The sequence below is a fragment of the Spermophilus citellus genome (genome assembly GCF_964194105.1).
Source record: "Spermophilus citellus genome assembly, chromosome: 7".
Taxonomy (NCBI): Eukaryota; Metazoa; Chordata; class Mammalia; order Rodentia; family Sciuridae; genus Spermophilus; species Spermophilus citellus.
In genome coordinates, this window is record NC_138188.1 from 76,022,597 (window position 1) to 76,041,820 (window position 19,224).

The 19,224-nt window shown below is 34.7% G+C and overlaps 2 protein-coding genes across 8 annotated transcripts in view; one reads left to right on the top strand and one right to left on the bottom strand.

Annotated features, from left to right (window-relative positions):
• The window catches only part of FXR1 (FMR1 autosomal homolog 1), a 70,389-nt gene extending 64,591 nt beyond the window's left edge, over positions 1 to 5,798 (top strand). For 5 of the 7 annotated variants that reach the window (XM_081301251.1, XM_081301250.1, XM_081301253.1 and 2 more), the window contains 3 exons: positions 388 to 468; positions 3,870 to 3,961; positions 4,746 to 5,798. In XM_081301251.1, the coding sequence (XP_081157377.1) occupies positions 388 to 468; positions 3,870 to 3,961; positions 4,746 to 4,916 (344 nt within the window). In that variant the 3' untranslated portion in view covers positions 4,917 to 5,798. The remainder of the gene's footprint in view (positions 1 to 387; positions 469 to 3,869; positions 3,962 to 4,745) is intronic. The other 2 variants (XM_081301255.1, XM_081301256.1) reach the window with 2 other exon arrangements.
• Positions 5,799 to 13,462: 7,664 nt separating this feature from the next.
• DNAJC19 (DnaJ heat shock protein family (Hsp40) member C19) lies at positions 13,463 to 17,491 on the bottom strand. The gene is made up of 6 exons (XM_081301258.1): positions 17,335 to 17,491; positions 16,315 to 16,366; positions 16,162 to 16,235; positions 15,191 to 15,270; positions 14,667 to 14,737; positions 13,463 to 13,569 (listed from the first exon to the last, which is right to left on the bottom strand). The coding sequence occupies exons 1-6, from the start codon at positions 17,335 to 17,337 to the stop codon at positions 13,499 to 13,501; spliced, it is 351 nt and encodes a 116-aa protein (XP_081157384.1). The 5' UTR covers positions 17,338 to 17,491; the 3' UTR covers positions 13,463 to 13,498.
• Between the last annotated feature and the right edge of the window lie 1,733 nt (positions 17,492 to 19,224).

A 19,224-nucleotide genomic window follows, 5' to 3' on the forward strand; every position in this document is an offset into this window, starting at 1 on the left:
CTTGTCTTCTTAAAATTATTATAAATGGCACTAGTAAAAGTTTATATATCAAGAATGATAATTAATTTTTGAAGGGCTAAAATGTCATTAATATTGGTAAATACTAAACCCCCCGTTTCAGTGGAGAACTTTAAATGATGGTAATTTAAGTTCAAGGGTTAATTTTATTAGGTGTCCAAACTTTTTTTTAATTTCCAGGGGATAATCCCGTCTTCAGTCTCCTTGGGTTGCTTTGAACTGTATAATGTTTACCCTGTCAATATTGTTCTATCTTTGATGTTTAATTAAAATTTTCTCTTCCCCTTCTTTAAATAAGGAAAGAAATACTTTTTTTGTTTGCTCTTTTTTTTTGGTCAGAATAGTTCATGGTAAATTTTGCAATTGCAGATGATAGTGAAAAAAAACCCCAGCGACGCAATCGTAGCCGCAGGCGTCGTTTCAGGGGTCAGGCAGAAGATAGACAGCCAGGTAACTTGAGTGGACCTGTTGACATCAGGTCATAAGCATGAAAAAAAATGTCCTGTGTCTGCATTCTAAACATATTTACATGTGTACACGTGTGCATATATATTGAAAATTTGCACTGCATAAATTGTTTATTCAACTAATGAGACTACTACTCTTTAAGAAAGTATATCTTTACCTCTCAATGTAAATGTTTAGTAACCAGTCTAATTGAACTAATGTTGTATCTTAATCTTTTTACACAGAAATACTGTTGAGAAAACCATTAGTTTGTTAACTTGATGTGTTCTTCATACTTGAGATGGGTCTTACCGTCCCAGGCACTATTTTGTAGGTTGTAATTAAGATTGATAGGCAAAACTGGGCAGATTTTGCATGGTGCCTGCTTACTATACTGGATTCAGAACCTCATTTTTGTGGGAAATGTAATACCCACAGTTAAAAAAAAAAAAAAAAGAAAAATACCTGTGTCCTATTCCTCATTAAGGAATGCATGTTATATTTTTGGTTTTATTGTAGTGTGCTGCCTTTTCCTTTACACCTACTAACTAGTGAAATTAATAGTATTTACTTAGTTTTACAGTGTTGATTTATTTTCTGTAGTCATAATTTTTAGTAGCCATAAATTGTTTGTTTCAAACATAATTCCATTTCTCATGTATAGAGAATCACATGTGTATTCACCATGAAGAAATTGTGTGCACCACAAATAAACCCCTTTCAAACCAGTTTTTGCATTCTTTCCAAAAACAAATTCTTTCATGTATTTTTCCAAATAATGTAAATTCTAACATTTTAAGTTAGTGGTTGTAGAAACTCTTTGGAAAACCGCATAAGATTGTTAGTTCCCATTCTGGAAAGTTCATGTTTTAAAGATAGTTGGAATTTTAAAAGGGATTAAACACTATCAGTAAAGACAAAACTGTACAGAAAATGTTTATTTCTTTGTTCACTTGCCTTTCTTCACTTAGTCTTATTTCTAAGACTATGTATTTCACTTTTTAAAGGTTGCAACAGCATTTCCTGTCCCTATTTTGTAACTATGAAAATTTAACCTTATTGGTATGTTGTTAATAGAATGAATTACAGCATAATTTACTAATAAGGTGACTGGTCTAGAAAATTAAGTTAGTAGAATTTGTTGAAAATTAGAATTTTCTGAATGGTATGAATATAAATTTTCAATGTTTTGGACATTTGTCTTGCATTCTGCATTTGTTCCTATTTTACTCTGTTCTTGGGGATTACTGTGTTTCTTTTGAAATGCCTTACATTCTCTTATTTGCTTCTTCTTCAGAAAAGATAGGGACACAGAGTGGGTGAAACAAGCACCAATTGTTTTCTTTGTTCCTGGCGGCAGTTTTAAGGGGAGGCAGCTTCCATTTAAAGTTAATTGACATTCTTTTAAAAACATCTTCACTGAATTTATTCTCAGTTGCTCAAAATTTCTTATTACACCTGGTATAAATTAAGCACTGAACATTTTTTTTTTTAATGTAGTTAGAATATGACAGTCCTATGATTGTACATCAGTTTCTGGACTCCCTTAAAGGAAACTCGAATCCAAATGATACTACATAAATTGTGAAAAGATATTAGTATGTATTGAATACTTACGGACCCTTCTGTTACAAGGATTGGCTACGAACAGGTTTTCCTTAGAAAAAAATAAGGTTTCTTTTGGCTTACTTTGATTTAGGGGGATAAGGGAGGGAGCACTTCAGGTTAAGTGCCTCTTTATTATAACTTTTTAAAGGATATTGTTTATCTGTATATGTAGTGGATGAGAGGACTTAGTGAATTATTTCAAGATGTATATAAATTTAACAGTATTCCTTTGTGTTTAGTAGAATATTAAGTTGAGTTTTCATGATGAGTGTTCTAGGTTTTACTAAAGCCTGAACTGTAGGAACAGAAAATGTTCATTGTGCTGCTCCCCAGACTATGGCTAGAAAAAGTCTGAAAATCATTTTGTTACCATGTATATAGAAGTAATGAAATATAAACTAATAGAAAACATCCCTGTCACCAAAATTGTAAATTATTACAAAATATGTTTATAAATTCATTAGCAATGAATTTAAGCGTAAAACTATTTTGAAATATTTAAAATATGCATAGTGAGTTTCTTGTAATTTGGAAGGAAAGAGATAGTTTTAGACTTCACTTCTAGTGGTTTTCTAATAAATGATATGTTTGGATCTAAGTTGTTTTTTTCATGCTTTTTAAATGATTCTTTTATTTCCTATAAAGTTCTTGGATTTTAATCTTAGTACAGTGAATAATTCATAATTAAGAAAAAGTATCATAATTGCTATCCAGCTTCTATCAAAATGATTTAGTTAGTGCCATATAATTGAACCTGATGTATTCTCTCCATATTTAGGGACTGTAAGCAATTTAAAAATTTACTTATTTTCATTCTTTACATAGTTAACTTGCTCTCATAATTTGAAATACACACTTTAATATATCTGGGATTTCCTGAAACATTTGTGATAGGTCTGTTTTTTTATTTCTTTCCTTTTTTTTTTTTCTTTTTGACATTTCTTCAAATCAGAGAATTCTAAGTTTGAAGTTCTTGTTGAGAAAAAATTGAGATACAAAATGAGGCTAGTTCACCAAATCTATAGAACAGAGGTCACTTATTGCATGCCAGTCAATATTAGGGTATTTTCTTGGGTTAGTTTTTTTCTAATCCACTAATTCTGCTTCTTTGCAACACACACACATTTCAGTTGCTACCTAGCAAGACTGACAAAGCGGGGAGGGGAAGGTGGTGACTGATTTCACTTTGGCTCCTTTATTAATCCTGAACAATGTGAACATTGAGAGTGGTGGTTTGTCATCTTTAGCTTGCTTGTACTCAGGAAATCAGATTGTTAAATCAGAATAGTTTCTGTTATGAAACATTAAGATGGGATCACAAAATATCACACTTGGATACCATAGTTCCGCAGAGTAAATCTTTTGAAATTTGCAAAGTTAAGTATATAACCCCAGGATTTGCACCAAATTTACCCATTTTCTTCCTACTAATAACTGCAAACACCCGTTTGAGCGTAGAACCCCACACTGCATGAGAATTTACTAATTCTTGGTTGTGGGTTTATATCCCAAATATGTCCCACAGCCTTAGATTAAATCCAAAAGGAAAGAGTTGGATTCTCGGGAAAGAGGACTTCAGATTTCCTCAATTTCCAGCTTGAAATTCTTTTGTCAGCACTAAAATCATAGGCACATTTTTTCAAGCTTCGTTTTTAGTTTAAGGTGGTACCCAGCTTAACATTTTGAAATTGGGTTATCCACCATTAGTTTATTTTAATAGTGAATTACTCTTTATCCATAAATAAATTTTAGAAATATTTTTTCAACACCTGTAATTTTTTTCTCATCTTTAACAGTCACAGTTGCAGATTATATTTCTAGAGCTGAGTCTCAGAGCAGACAAAGAAACCTCCCAAGGGAATCTTTGGCTAAAAACAAGAAAGAAATGGTAAGGAGACTTTAACCTGTAGGGTTTAAAAATTTTTTATTTATTTATTTGTTTTGTTGTTTTGTTTTTTCGTTTTTTTTCCCTTTGTGTTTTTTTTTCTTTCTATGGTCTAGCTTTATTATTTATTTATTCTTTTTATTGTATGATCACTTGTTCCCCAATTAGATAAATATTCTTTTAGGTAAAGAACTCTTTTGATTTTGTTCTTGGCCCCAGGTAACTAAAGATATGTATGCTTGAGCTAGAACTGTTTTTCAGATAGAACTTTTTAGCATTTATAAATTTCAGTCTGTCCAAAATGTGGATATAGCGATTTGCTTCATTTGATGAGCAAAAAGTTGTATCACTCTTTTCAGTAATTGATATAAACTTTTAAAGTTTGAATTCTTTTAAGTGCTGTCAAGAATTTGATATGACTTTCACAAAAAGGTGAGTGATGGTTTTCTTTACTCAGGATTTTTTTTTTTTGTTGTTTCTATTCATTTACATGGTGAATTTTCCAGTGATTTAAAATAAAATTAGGTATAATTTTCATTAAGTAGTATGCATACTGTTGTGGTTTGGGCACTCATAGGTACTAGAGATTCTGAGTTGACAGACCCAGAGAGTGGAATATACTGGTATTTGTTTTAAATTTTAAGAACTTTTTAATTCTTTGATCTATGGCATACAAAGTTTAAGTTTTTATTTCATCAGCTAATTAATGTATATGTAGATATTTTCTTCCTCCTCAGCTATAGATTTCATTTATGAAGAAGTTGAAAAAGTTGTCTCCCTTTGGCAGGCAAAAGATGTGATTGAAGAGCATGGTCCTTCAGAAAAGGCAATAAATGGCCCAACTAGTGCTTCTGGCGATGAAATTACTAAGCTACAGCGTACTCCAGGAGAAGAAAAGATTAATACCTTAAAAGAAGAGAACACTCAAGAATCAGCAGTCCTGAATGGTGTTTCATAAACTGAAGAAGTTCCTAGTTTACAGTTCTTTTACATTACATTTACAATAGTGCTTGTACAAGCTTGCCAAAGATAGAATATGGATCGCCAGTCTTTACATCGCACTTTCAGTTCCTCCATTTGGAATTCAGAAAGGGGAGGGATCCTGAAGAAATCATATGTTAAACATACTTTGACACCTACTGTGTTATAAAATATATCATCAGATGTGCCTTGAGAATAGTATATGTAACATTAAAAAAAGTTGCTGGCTATAGGAAATGTTATTTTGTTTTCAAAATATGGCAGAGATGGGGGAGGTGGGTGGGGTGGGTGCCCTAACGTAATATTCTTTATGAAAGCATTAGCTGCTTTTGTTACATTTTTAATAATATGCAACCACTTCTTCACCTGAGGAAACCTAGAATGAAATGCAGTCTAAAATATTTTGCACTGAATTGTAATTTCTTCATTAGTTTAGTCTGGAAACTGGTCTGTTTTAATGTGTTTTTTAAAATGCTTTATGTTGAAGAAAATCTGCAGACCACTGGAAGACATTTGTTAACGCTCATCTGCAGGGACACTGGGTGAAATTGGCAGTGACTGTTCCTACATTGAGGCTTTGTTTGATTTATTTATTAAAGTGTACAGTATTTAAAAATCAAACATAGCTTTAGTTAAAACACTAAGCTGAATTAGTCATGTCCATCAGACATAACCTGAACTACTGAAAAGATCAATTTCCAGAAGGTTTGTTCTGTATAAACTACATGTTAGTCTTCAGTAGAGTATCTTTCCCCTTTTCCTTTTTTTTAAAAATTTTTTTTTTTTTTTTTGATTTTGGTTGTTTGATGTGCAATATGTTTTTGTATGCAGGTAGTAAATAAACTTTGATCTTCCATTTGCTGATTTTTAACTTTCTACTTTTTATGCCAATTATTGTAAAGTAGTTGGAACTACTTATAGGCCTAGAATAGTATTCTTTGATTGCTTTTAAAAAGCATCTACCCTTGCTCATACATAGAATTAAAATGTCAGTTGGCTATTTAATCATTTTGTTATGAATCTTCAGAAATCTTAACATTCAACGTTTAGTCTGTTAAATGGTTTAGGTAGTTAACAATACATTTGATATTGGGGAAATCTTTGTATAATTCTGATCAAAGGAATATTAAGAGTTGGGTGGTAGAAGCCAGATTTTTACTTTTGCCTTTAATTCTCTATTGAAAATTATTTTTAAAAATTATGGTAAGCAATTTTTAAATAAGGAATAGGTTAGCAGTTTGCCTTTTGAATTACAAGGATATAATTTTGAATGATTCATTGAAAACGAGTATTTTAGCCAGAAGGCTCAATTTCATGAACAGACTTATGTGAAATTTAATAATTTATATAACTAGTTGTGAGGTCAAGTGAAATGTGCATTTGTGGGAGGATTTTTCTCTATGATGTCACAGGGACCACCGAATGAGAAGGGATAGTCACTCAGTTTTGTCATTTGGCAGCTAAAATGATTTTTATGTGCATAATTTGTAATGTGCATAAAAATGTGATTTTGATTTATATGAACTAAAGGATAATTCAGGGTATAGTTAAAAATGTACAGTTTGCCCTGCCTATGTGTGTGTAACCCTGACCCTCAAATATATTGTCACTGAGGTTAAAATGTGCTGGTTATCAGTTTTTTCCCCCTGAAAACTTAGTGGTTCCTGATAAGTGATAATTTTTAAGTAATGTATGAGTAGTGAAATTCCTGCAGTTTTTCTATTCATATTCTGATTTTCAAAAACTACTCTTAAACCCATCTGTTAAAGTTAAAAACAAATTGTTGGCCTGTTGTTAGTTCTTTTCCATAAGTGGGTTATAAATTAACTATAAAGGGCCCTCCACAATTAGTTTATTTTCAAAAATTTTATGGTGCTGGGGATTGAATCCAGGGCCTCTGAGCTATATCCCCAGTTTGTGAAGAATTCTAATTAATCCCCAAATTGGTAAATGTGATATGAAGAAAAAATGTTTTTTCATTTTCTTCCATGCAGAACAGTCAGATTTGCTAAAGTCTTTTTTTCATAGATTGTTCCATTGGAAAGGAAGAAACTACCTTAAGAAGTGAGTATAGTTGCGTCCCTTTATGAGAGTAGCAGTATTTAGTTAATCATACTTTTAAGAAATAACATGAGATTTCATTTAGTTTAGAAATGACTACACTCAGTGATTTGTTCTTAAAAATGTACTGAAGCAAATTTGGGGTGTGCATACCTTAGATTGTTTTAAACAAAAAACACTCAGATTCACATGTATTAGTGAAAAGTCCTCTCCCCTGAAAAGTTCTCTCCCTAGAAGTAGTTTGATTCAGGTTGCCTTTTAAACTTTAAGAGGCGTCTATCCTTGGCTGCTATCCTAGTTAGATATAATGGGGAGTACTTGTCATATACACTAAATACAAAAGGAAAACAAAGTAGAAATGGAAGATCTTGTGCATCTCAGTGTTTTCAGCATATATGTGGAGTCATTTAGAACCTGAACTATTATGCTGGAGCTGAAGATTAGGGGCAGGGATGGTGTGATCATTCTAATAGCCTTGGGTAGGCTAAGGATGATTCTTTTAGGTATGTTTTTAAAGCCTTTAAAAAAAATGTTCTGGGAGGTGTTGCCTCTGACTAGATATCATTTTAAGTACAAGGATATGTGATCTTACATTTGCATGTATTTTAATGTGAAATTTACACCTTAAGTTCTGCTTTTGGAGAAAGCTGAGGGTGGTTGCTTAGATGAATGTTTTTCTTTTGGTACTGAGGATTGAACCCCCAGGGATGTTACATCCCTAGCCCCTTCTCATTTTTGAGACAGGATATCTCCAAGTTGCTTTTGTACCTCACTCAGTTTCAGAGTGCTAAATTTGAGGCTGGCTTCAAATTTCTGCTCATCCAGCCTTAGCCTCCCAAATCTCTTGATTTCAGGTGTGCACCACTGCGCCCTGCTTAAAGGAATGTATTTTAAAAAGTAGTACAGGTGAAGCTTAGGTAAGTAAAAGAACTGAAGAATAATGAAACATAAGCTGTGGTTAAGTCAAAAGCAGCTGATATTTTTAATTTTTGTATTCTGGATGTTCATAGATAATAGTCATTCTTTCTAGGCAGGTTCCAACACTTAATTGTGCAGATGTCGACAGATGATTTTTGTTTGTTATTTGACCAGGGTTTTAGAACAGAAGAGTGTCTATCAAGTTGCTGGGTTAATTAAAATTTACACTTGGATTTGGAAATTGTGCCATTTTTGTCACATGCAGGCATACTCATGCCTTTTTGGAGGTAATTCTCTGAACTATGTTTATAATTATACTAAGGATAAATAAATGGAAAACTGGATACATTGTATCAAGCCCTTTGCCAGTCAGATGGTTAATGTTATTGGAAATTACAGTAAACGAAGATTACTTTGTTTTGGTACCAGGGATTAAACTCAGGGATTAAATTTAGGCACTGAGGCACAACTCCAGCCTCCCCAGCCCCCTATTTTGGTTTTTAGATTGTAAGATAGGTGCTGAATTGCTGAGGCTGATTTTGAACTTGCAACCCTCCTGCCAGTGTGTACCACTGCTTCCTGGCTGGAAAATTACTTGAATTTTCTATAAGTCTTTTCTATTAAGTCTTCTTGAAACTTAGAAATGGATAGTTTTGTAAGTAAGTCTCACTCTGGATTCTTAAAATGTTTTTTTTTTTTTAAATATTGATAATAGTGAATGTACTACTTCTTTAAGAATTTCAGTTCCTTATTAGGTTGTGTGTTTGAATGGACTGTAGTTTGCTCAGAACCCATTATTAACCTATGGTAATATTTTGGGTTTTATTTTAGGTACTGCTGTAATAAAGCAGTGACTGTGATATGCTGTAGTCACATTTTTGGCAAGTGGTGTTAATTTGAAACTGCCCTCTGCTGGTCCATGTATTGAACAAGAGAAAATTGCCAAGTAATAGTCAGAATTTAAAATCTATGAATAATTTCCTGTGGTTCAACCTAATTGTACATTTTAAGTATGAAATTCACTAGAGCTTAGGCATCCAGAAAACTTCTGATTACTGGATGATGGAGGTACATATAATCTGTAGGAAAACCTTTGTTTTTAAAAAGAGGTTCTTCTGCTGTTCCTAAAATAGGGGCTTGAAAAGTCCACTGGGAATAACTAATGCAGTTTTATAATTTACCATATTCCATTTGTCTTTTTTCCTCCTCAGATTCAAATAGATGTTATAAGTTAATAGTACACAGTTGGGAACTACTATTTTAGTTTTGCCTAATTTTTTTCTCTGCCTCCAAGGAAGGCTAGACTGACTATTTGGTATTTCCAGAGCCGTTTCAATATTAAGTTTAGTCTAATCATGTGTCACAGAGTGTAACATTAACCGTATGTCTTGTATTCTCATAAAGAGTATGCTGAATTAAAATGATGTGTTTTACATGTATCCATTCCCAGGCATTTCCAATTAGGTAAGACTGCTACCTAAAGATGGGCAAAATATGTTTTCTATCTTCCTAGCTCTTAAATGCCCCACTATTAAATGCACTAAATAGCTTGAATTTCTATTTCAGTGTTTTTTTTTTTTTTTTTTTTTTTAACCTCGGGTAAAATATTTTCTGTACTTCACCTTTTTTAGAAATTTTTACACTTAATGAATTATAAAATGCAGCTACTACTTTTTTAGATTAGGGACCATTTTCATAAAAATAATTTCTGTAGTTTTTCTAAACAAACAAAATTTATACTTGTTGCCTGCGGCTTATCTACAAATCATATGAGCTTTATCTTTCAAATGACTTGCTGTTTTCTAGGGGGGAAAAAAGTGTTAACATGTACCAGGTTATACCATAATACTGGACTGTTACCTTATTGTGCTCAGATATAATAGGTTAACAGGATAGAAGCACTACTTATATTCTGTTTCTAAGGCAACAGTAGGCCCTGAGCATAAAAACAGCACTGTGCATAACTGCAACAACTAAAAGCAGAGCTTAGCTCATTTATGTTTCTTGGTACTCAAGGTTACTCAGTTCATACTTTACACAATCTAGCATTTTAAATAGTTTTTTTTTTAAGCTTATACCTCAGATTTCTTCCTATAGTACACTTTTTTGAGCCAACCTCTGACTTCTCCACAGAAATAATATGTTGGGAGGGTTGTTTGTGCTTGATGCATGCTATATTTTATATACATACAAAAAGCCTTCCATAGGCTTTTGCAGAATGCTTTTGGTAGGTCAGCTCTCAGAGTTGAAGTAGAACTCAGTGTTCTATCCTATAATGCTTAACCATGAATGAATGAAGCATGGTGCTGCAGTGCATTTTATTTTAAATATTTCTAATGTAAGGTTTTTACAGTAGAGCATACATTTTCAGTGTTGAACGCAGTATAGCACTTCAGTATGGCAGTTAACATATTTAGGCTTTTGCCTTATGTTAAGGTAGCTACTAAGTTTTTTTTAATTGTCAGTGATTTTGCTTCAATTTTTATATATCCTCCTGTTTTAATAAGAAATTAAGAATGACAGAAAACCATTTAAAAAATATGAGCTGAATGTACAGGTATGGTGCTTATATGCGACCTGTTTTTCATAAAAGTGTTCTCAAATATTTGTGGAATGACATGTGTCCTGGAATAGTGGTCTGCATGACTTTTTATTAAAGTACTTCCATAAGTCCTATCAGTTGCAGAATACTTACAGGCAAGATAATTTTGTTAAAACAGCGAGGAAAGAGGTTCTAAGGCCATTCATAGCCCACTTTCATTACCAAAAAAGAAAAGCAGCTTAGTACTTACCTCCTAATGATGTCAACACTGAAAAAAGTGAAAGTGTAAGGGACACACAATCCTTCCTATGTCAGGTCTGTTAAGGTTGTGGATAGTAATTTCCCCAAAATAATTATTAAGAGTATCTAGAGTACCAAGTTATAAATGAATATAGTGAATTGGATGGGACACCCAGAGGTTAATTCTACTTGCACTAGCTGTGTAATCTCAAAAAAAATAACTCTCAGGTTTTTGTTTCCCCAGCCATAAAATGAGGAATCCTCAACCGTTTTCAAGTTGGCCATTTATCTTTCATTTTACAGATGAGAAAGTATGAGCCCTCAGTAGAGAACACTTGCTGAAAGACACATAGCAATGATTACAAATATTGGATTTGAATTCTGCATCTTGTTTTCTTTAAGGGTGTTTTATCATACTTTCTTGGGAAGACAAGGATAGGTGGTTTCAGAGTGAAACAAGGGCCTTCCTGCCAGTGAGCTATAGGCCAGTCCCTTCCTCTCAAAATATATAAACATCAATTGGCAAGGAAAAAGGTCTCAAAATAGGTTTTTAAGGACAAGTACTAGACTCATCTTGGTATAACTAAGGTAAATATGTTTGGGTTATTGGAATTGCGAATGGTACCACAGTACTGAGTATAAGTGCATGGAACTCTTGATCTGAGAAAGATTTGCCTTTGGCATTTATCTATAAACCATACAGTGACAATCCTTTAGCACAATGCTAGCAGATTTTAAAGATTCTAGTATTTTATATAAAAACACCACTTAGGAAAACTGTTTCAGTCACATTTGAATCAAATTACCCATTATGGTCTACAGCCCTCACATATGTTATTTAAAACATTTTTTGCTTATAGCTTTCAATTAAGTATGGGTGGTTCTACTTGAAAATGGTAAGCCTAGAGAAAATAAACGTATGAAAGAAAATTGAGGTCTGTTCCTTAGTATTAGTTTCTTAATACCTGTGGTAAAACAGGTATGCTATTTTGTATTAAACACTTGAAAGTATTTGTATCTACTATATTAAGTCTGTCTTTTTTTATAGTTAATGCTTGATTGCCTGTGGGCATATTATCACACTATTTGTGGAAAATGGACTGATACTGTCTCCTCTTTAAGCTCTTCTTCATGGAAAGTTTATTAGTCCAAATAACTGAAATAAAAGGTTAGTAAGCCATAACACAGCCAGTCTTCTTTATTAGTGGATTCCTTATTTGTGAATTCACATACTCACTGAAATTTATAACTTCTAAATCAATATCTGTGACTTTGTCATGTCATTTTTGAACATTTGCAGAGGCAAAAAACGGAATCACATCATGCATTGAAACAAGGCAGTCTTGTGCATACTTTTTTCAGCTCTCATACTTTGTGGGTGTGTTTTTTTATTATTGTTTTTGGTGATTTCGCTGTTTAAGATGGCTCACAACCATAGCAGTGAAGCATTATCTAGTTTTCCTAAAAGCAAAAAAAGGCTATCATATGCCAAGTGTGAGTTATATAGTGCTGTTGAGTGAGTTCAATATTAATAAAGCAAAAATATAAGATAGGGTGTCTTGAAATAGAAACATAAATAAAACAAGTGTATGTATTGATCGGTTTGTGTAATATGACCAGAGACTTTAGAAGGAGCCTGTATTTCCCCTAGTAACAAATGGTTTAGAGTTTAGTAATTCAGTGTTCAGGTTTAGAGTTTAGTAATTCAGTGTTCACAATGACTTAAAAGAATGCAAGTGCTGTGAATACAGTAGGACTGAATGTATCTTTTTCCCCGCCCCCACCCTTTGACATTACACAAAGCCTTAGAAGCCAGTTCCTCCTTATAACCTACAGATTTCATCAGATAAGGATACAGGGAGGAAAGTAAACCAAAGAGCTATTTCAGCACCAAATTTGGTTACTGTCCCAATTGTCACCCTCAAAACCTTTGTCTTCTACATTAAAGAACTTTACAATGACTTCGGTAAATTTAGATAGAAATTATTGAGGATCACTGGCTAGTTTACTATAGATGTTTTATACGGGTTGTTTAAGACCCTTTCATATTTTGTCAGACTGTTAAATTGTCTGCCGTGAAATGTAATTGAAATTAGTGTATAAATTCTAAATAGTCCAAGACATAACAATATTTTGACAGTGAATTTCAGTTTCACTAATGATGTTTAAACTTGATTATAACTATAAAAAATCTGGATTATGTAAAAAAAGAAAAGGGATAATTGATCAATGGTCAGTATGTCTTTAAGAAACTAGCTGTATACTGTATAAATAATTCTGATTAAAAACAGACCTGTACTCAGAAATCTTTCATATTTTCATAGTTTTACATACCGAGGACATTTCTTAGGTCAGAGCTGTGGCTAAATTTACTTAAGAATTCAAGTAGGCCAGTAGTATCTTGTAGTTTTTCCTCAAAGGTAGTAAGAATTACCTGCTTCAACAGTTTGTGTGCAACTCCATAATATTTTAGTCCCCCATTAGACTGGCTGCTTTAGAGCAAGAACTGTGCCTTAAGAGCACATATGGGCACCATATGTGCAAATAATAAATGAGTAATGAATAATAATAATGTTTCTCCTAACATCACATGTATCTTTCTGTAATTATTGAATATTAATCTCTAAACACCATAGTCTGATTTTTAAAATCCTCAAATTTGAAATTATACCAAGGCTTTTATTTTAGCTTGTGGTTAATCATTTTTTAAAAATTGGAGCTCTGAGGAGTTTTATTATTAAAAAAATCAGTACTCATATACATAAATTAATGAGCGTAAAATCCATCATACATTTACTTCATTTTTTAGCTTGACCTTCTAATAAATCTTTAGCTTCATTGATTTTGGCTGCTATGTAAGGAGATCCTCCTACAGGAAGAAAGAAAAAAGGAATAGTTATAACGGGCTTTAACCCTTCTATTCAGTAAAGTTATACTGTGACTGCATCTTGATCATCAAATCCTTAATATAGATGACCAGTGGTCAATGAAATAATTCCCCTGAGAGATTTCCACAGAAATATGCTTAAAAACTGATAGTACCAGGGATTGAACCCAAGGACACTTTACCACTAGCCACATCACCAGCCCTTTTTTGGCTCCTAACTTGCAGTCCTGCCTCAGCCTCATGAGCCACTGGGATTACAAGTGTGTAATACCATGCCTGGCTGTGTGTGTGCTTTTGAAATCCTATAAACCTACTTATCATGAGTGAGCATCATTTTCCTATTCTCAAAGGTTCTGTGTTGGAAGGACCCCAGTTTACTTCACATCCTTCCTTCTGTCCTTTATGGTTTTTCTAACAACTGACCTTTCAAGATGTCCTCTATAGCTGCTGTACTGCTATTCTGTTGGGGCTGTATGGATCGAAGACCACCAAACACTGTTAATAGGAAACTTTGTAGAAAAAGATGTTTATGGGTTATACCTCAGATCCAGAATCCTCAAAACTCATAAGTGAAAGGATTATGCACTGGATTTTTGTACTCTGTCATTCAGAGGAATTATTTGATTTCAACAGAACCAGTAATACATACCCTAGATTTCTACCTAGGCAACCTGTAGTTCAAAGTGTCCAAAGTGGAGGTGTGTGTGAATCAGTTTCATTAACTGAAATTAACATTAATCGTGAATGTAGGCCACCCCACGCCCCCAAACCTAGTCGGATCTGTGACCATCATTAGTAGCATTCTCATTTCATCACAGTTATAGATATCAAAACACTGTTCATGAGCAAATTCAGGCATTTCAACAGCCAAGAATTATAAAATTTGTCAGTCCTCTGTAGTACATGCCTGTAATCCTAGCTATTTGGGAATTTGAGGGATTTGTAAACTCTAGGCCAGTTGGAGCAACTTAGACCATGTCCTAAAATAAAAATGGGTGGGTCTTCAATTCAGTGGTAAAATTACCCTAGGTTCAACCCCCAATCAGGGAGAGGGGAGGTTGGGTCACTCGATTACTTACCTTTATCTGGGTGATTTAAAAGCATAATTCGTCGATGAGCATCTCTTATTTTTGCTTTATTGGCTGTAGGGCTGATCAAAAGAGGAAAAGGTATCATTTCAGTTTACTTCTGGATGACGTAAAAAAATGTATATGAGGGCTAACTAAATGAAACTATAGTAAATGAACAAAACACTATGAAATGAAAAGTTGCTTTGGATCCTCAAAAACTGCACTTTCACAAATGCATTTCACACACACACTTTATAACAACCCTTTTATGAGGAAAGGAAATGAAGACAGGTTTTCATCACTAAAACATCTTAAGTTACAGAGAGCAATACTATGCTAATCTGTAAGGTTTCTTTCAGTAAATGAAAAAGTGCTGCTTTCCCAGGGTGCTTTTCTCATTTGACTGGCAGGAGTGTCCAGACATTAAAAACACATGGATGGAGCAGGAAGGTTCTACTGACACAAATCAATCCTCCAGGGATAAAATTCTCTAGAGTTGTAAAAAAAAAAAAGCAAACCTGAGGAATGTTTACCTTACACCTAGTATTAATGCTGCTTCCCGTTTTGTCATTTTGGTTTCAAACCCACCTCTGTAGTAGCCACCACTGAAGGCCTGAAAGAGGAAATGCATTCATAAGCAAAGATTAATAAACTGTTTCTTAAAAAAGCAAAAAGTCTAAAGAGTCTGTCCACAGAGTTAGATGAAAACTTGACATTTCAGAGAATAATTTCCAGTTATTTCAGATTAATTAGTAGCAAAAAACATTTAAGTGACTGTTAAAACTTTATTTTTCCATCCGACACAAAGTATCTTGGGAATATGTCAAAGGCACAGTATTAATGCTAGTTGTTTGAGAAGTAAAGGGAGGACCATTCCCAGAAAGATAGAAATTCTGATCAATATGGTTTAAGATGGAGAAAAGGGGGGGGGCATACTGGAGTTTGAACCCAGGGATGTTATAAGCTACAATTACCAGTCCTCCTTTTAAAATTTCATTTTAGATAGGATCTTATTAAGCTGCCCAGGATGGGCTTCAACTTGCAATGCTCCTCCATTAGTGTCCCAAGTATCTGGGATTAGAGCTGTGTGCCACCACACACAGCTGGTTGGAGATCTTTTGAGATAAAGGAGTCCTAATAGATTAAATAGATATGCCGTGTTAGAGCCAAGGTCACACACTTCAGAATGGATCACTTTCAGTCCCTCTGTGCTTGTGATGCAGAGATGAAGGCAAAAATGTGATGATGTAAAAAAGCAAAGTGGTAATTAACTTTCATAATAATAGAATTACACATGCCCCAACAGACAACATTTGATTTCTTAGTGTAGCACAATTACAAAGTTTGCAACTACTACACCCTTTATAGGAAGCAAGAGAAGGGGTCCAAAGTCATATTCTGACTTCGTGGGTGTTTGGAAATTCTCCCTTCAAACTATGGTTCTATACTTCAAACACAGGCAGCAAAGTTAGCAAAAGCACAAAAAATGTTTAGTAAGTCTTACAGATTTTGGTAGACTTTGAAAAACTTGTTTTACTTGAGGCTCCATGTGCTTCATGGCTTGTAAAACATAACGGCCTAAAACCAAAAGTAACAGGATAAGTAAGTAAATCCCCAGTGTCCCTACTTCACTTTCATCCCCAAACCAAAAACAAACCTGCAAATCCTGCAGCAGCAATGGTCAGTCCAACTGCTACCACTGTACTGGCCTGGTAAGGGAGAAGAAAATGTAAGCATTTACTTTTCCAATTCCTACCCTTATCATACCTATTTCCCCATCCTAACTCGGTACAAGTTTCATTTCAATGGGAGAAGCAATCTTTTAAGGTGAATATATTCTATTCAATGGTCCTATAATACTATAACTTTTATAATAGATGCATTACAAAGGTATCATTTTCACTATGTAAATATCAGAGGGTAAGTTGATCTATTATTTACCTCTACAACAGTATTATTTACCTTTACAACAGTGAAAAGAATGATTCCCTTCCTTTGAAAGCTTATTTCAATGAAGTTTAAAGTTCAATCATGACAGTGAAATAAAACTGATAGAGGGCCTGGGGTGGTGGCTCAGTTTGTGCAAGGCCCTGTGTTCGATCCTCAGCACCATATAAAAATAAAGGTTAAAAAAAAAGTATGATAGAAAAAGTAAAACTGTTTATAAAGGGAGTTTTGAATACTAAAAGTGTAGGTTTAAATAGGCAAAGAGACTTTCAGAGTGCCTTTGACACTGTCCCGCCTCGTAAGAATAGAGAAGCCCAAATATTTTCGGGAAGCAGGGAAAATGAATTTTTGTCAGTAGGACCCAGAAAGGAAGGACAGAGCAAAGTGAAGCAAATAGCGGGAGGATGTATTCGATAATATTAAATGCATTTCTACTAATCTCCAAATTGACGGTAGTACCTGACTTGAGAATTCAAGAAACGCCTTCATGCCCAGAGCTCAGGGACCACGGACCAAGGCTGGCGTCCCCTACCCAAAGACAGTATAAGAACACAAAATCCACGAGGGGTGCGCCAACGATTTTGTGTCCTGGAGGCTGACACTCCGGGGACCTAAACCTCCCGCCAACAGACGCACTAGGGAGCACAACTTTGCTCCACTCTTCCGAGGCCAGGAGCTGAGGCTCAGGCCTGGGCAGGAGATTTCCCGGGAGACCAAAGGTTGAACCTACCATGGCTCAGCTCGGCTTCCCTGCTTCCACCAGGAGCGCGGTTCATCCCAGTCCAGAAGACAAGGTCACCACCATAAGCCTTTACCCGAAAGCGACGCAATCACCGAAGCAACCACAAGTTCTCAAGTCCAGAAGCCCTGTGAAATACGGCAGTAGCGGCCGCCAACTAGGTCGGAAAACTGTCGTAAAAGTAAGCGCGAAGCAGGATGTAAGGTCCCTCAAGCAGTGGGCGGGCGGAAACCAAGACTTTGGGTTAGTTGAAGGGTGGACAGATAACCTGGGCTAAGGGTGGGAGTTAAGGGTGTCGTTTGTCCTTTGCTCCAAGACTGTTGGGATTTGGAAATTCTTGTCAGGAGGGCATGGGTTCTGGAAGAGTGAATAAATAGTGGGAAACCTTACTCAAAAAGAGTTTCTTTTCCTACGTATTACATTGCGTTGCCATTTTCGAGTTTTTTTTTAAAAACCAAAAATCTGTCAAAGGTTGTGACTACACCTACACATGCTGTGATAGATTCCACCACGAATCTAAATAAATATGTAACAACCTTGTGTAGCAAACCACATGTCCCAGAACACCAAACAAATTTTACTGTTTCAAGGGTTGCTTAAGATGCGACTTGACAGCACTTTCTGTGAATGGACTTTTATTTGTGGAATGTGATTACTACTTCATAGACAGTTAATAGCTGGTGCGGGATCTCAAATCCCTACACCTGAAAAGTTTTATTTAAAATTCCTCTCCCTGTCCCCTAAATAGAATGTAGGGTTGATTTTTGTCCTTTGAGGGCATCAGTTTCGTATATCCCTAATTAAAAGGAGAAAAATAATAAAGGCAATAATGGAAGTTTACAATGCAATATTTGGATGACTAATATAAATTTGTAGCTGCTTACCACTTAGAACTTATAGAGTATTAGAGCTGGGTTGTAACTCAGTGGTTACAACCCTGCATGCACGCCTAAGGCCTGGGTTTAATCCTCAGCACAGCATAAAAATAAATAAAAATAAAGATATTGTGTCCATCTGCAACTAAAAAAAATTTTAAAAAGAACTTACAGAGTGTTAAAAATATAGTGCAATTCTGTTTTGATAAGTTGGTTGATTTATTAGGCAAATATGCAAGTAAGTTGGCTTTCTTTTCTTCATCTATATAAACAGTTTGCATTTGGATCTCTAAGAACTCTTCTGACCCTAAGATTTTCAAATTTATTGTCAATACATGATTTCAGGTGATATCCAGCACTGAGACACTAGTTTGAAGTGTACATCTTTTTCCCTGCTCTTTTATGTAATTTTTTTGGGGAGGGTGCTGGGGATTGAACTCATGGGCGCTCAATCATTGGTCCACATCTTCATCCCTATTTATTTTATTTAGAGACAGGATCTCACTGAGTTGCTTAGAACCTTGCCTTTGCTAAGGCTGGCTTTGAACTTGCGATCCTCCTACCTCATCTTCCTGACTCACTGGGATTTTTAAATGTAATTTTTAACCCAACAGTTGCAAAAAGAATTAATCAATGGAGGCTTAAGACTTTGGTACCAAATTGGCTGAAACAAACTAGAATGCTATCTGGAAATTTGTATTATGCATATTTTCAAGTGTACAAACTATGGCATGTGGTTTGTGTGAGAAACAGCTTTCCACACGCTAGCCTCTAAAAATGAGATAGATAATACAGCAACACACTTTGTTGAGGTGATCAGATCCTGATTCTGTCCTTACTTCTTTGAATTGGACAAGTTATTTCTGACTGAGTTTTTCATGTGTAAAGCAAGGACAGTGATGATTACTTTGTCATTTTTTTTGTGAGGTTGGAGATTATGTACATGATGTGCCTTGCACATAGTCATCACTTAGCCTGGTACCTTATTATTATGAGACAAGCCACA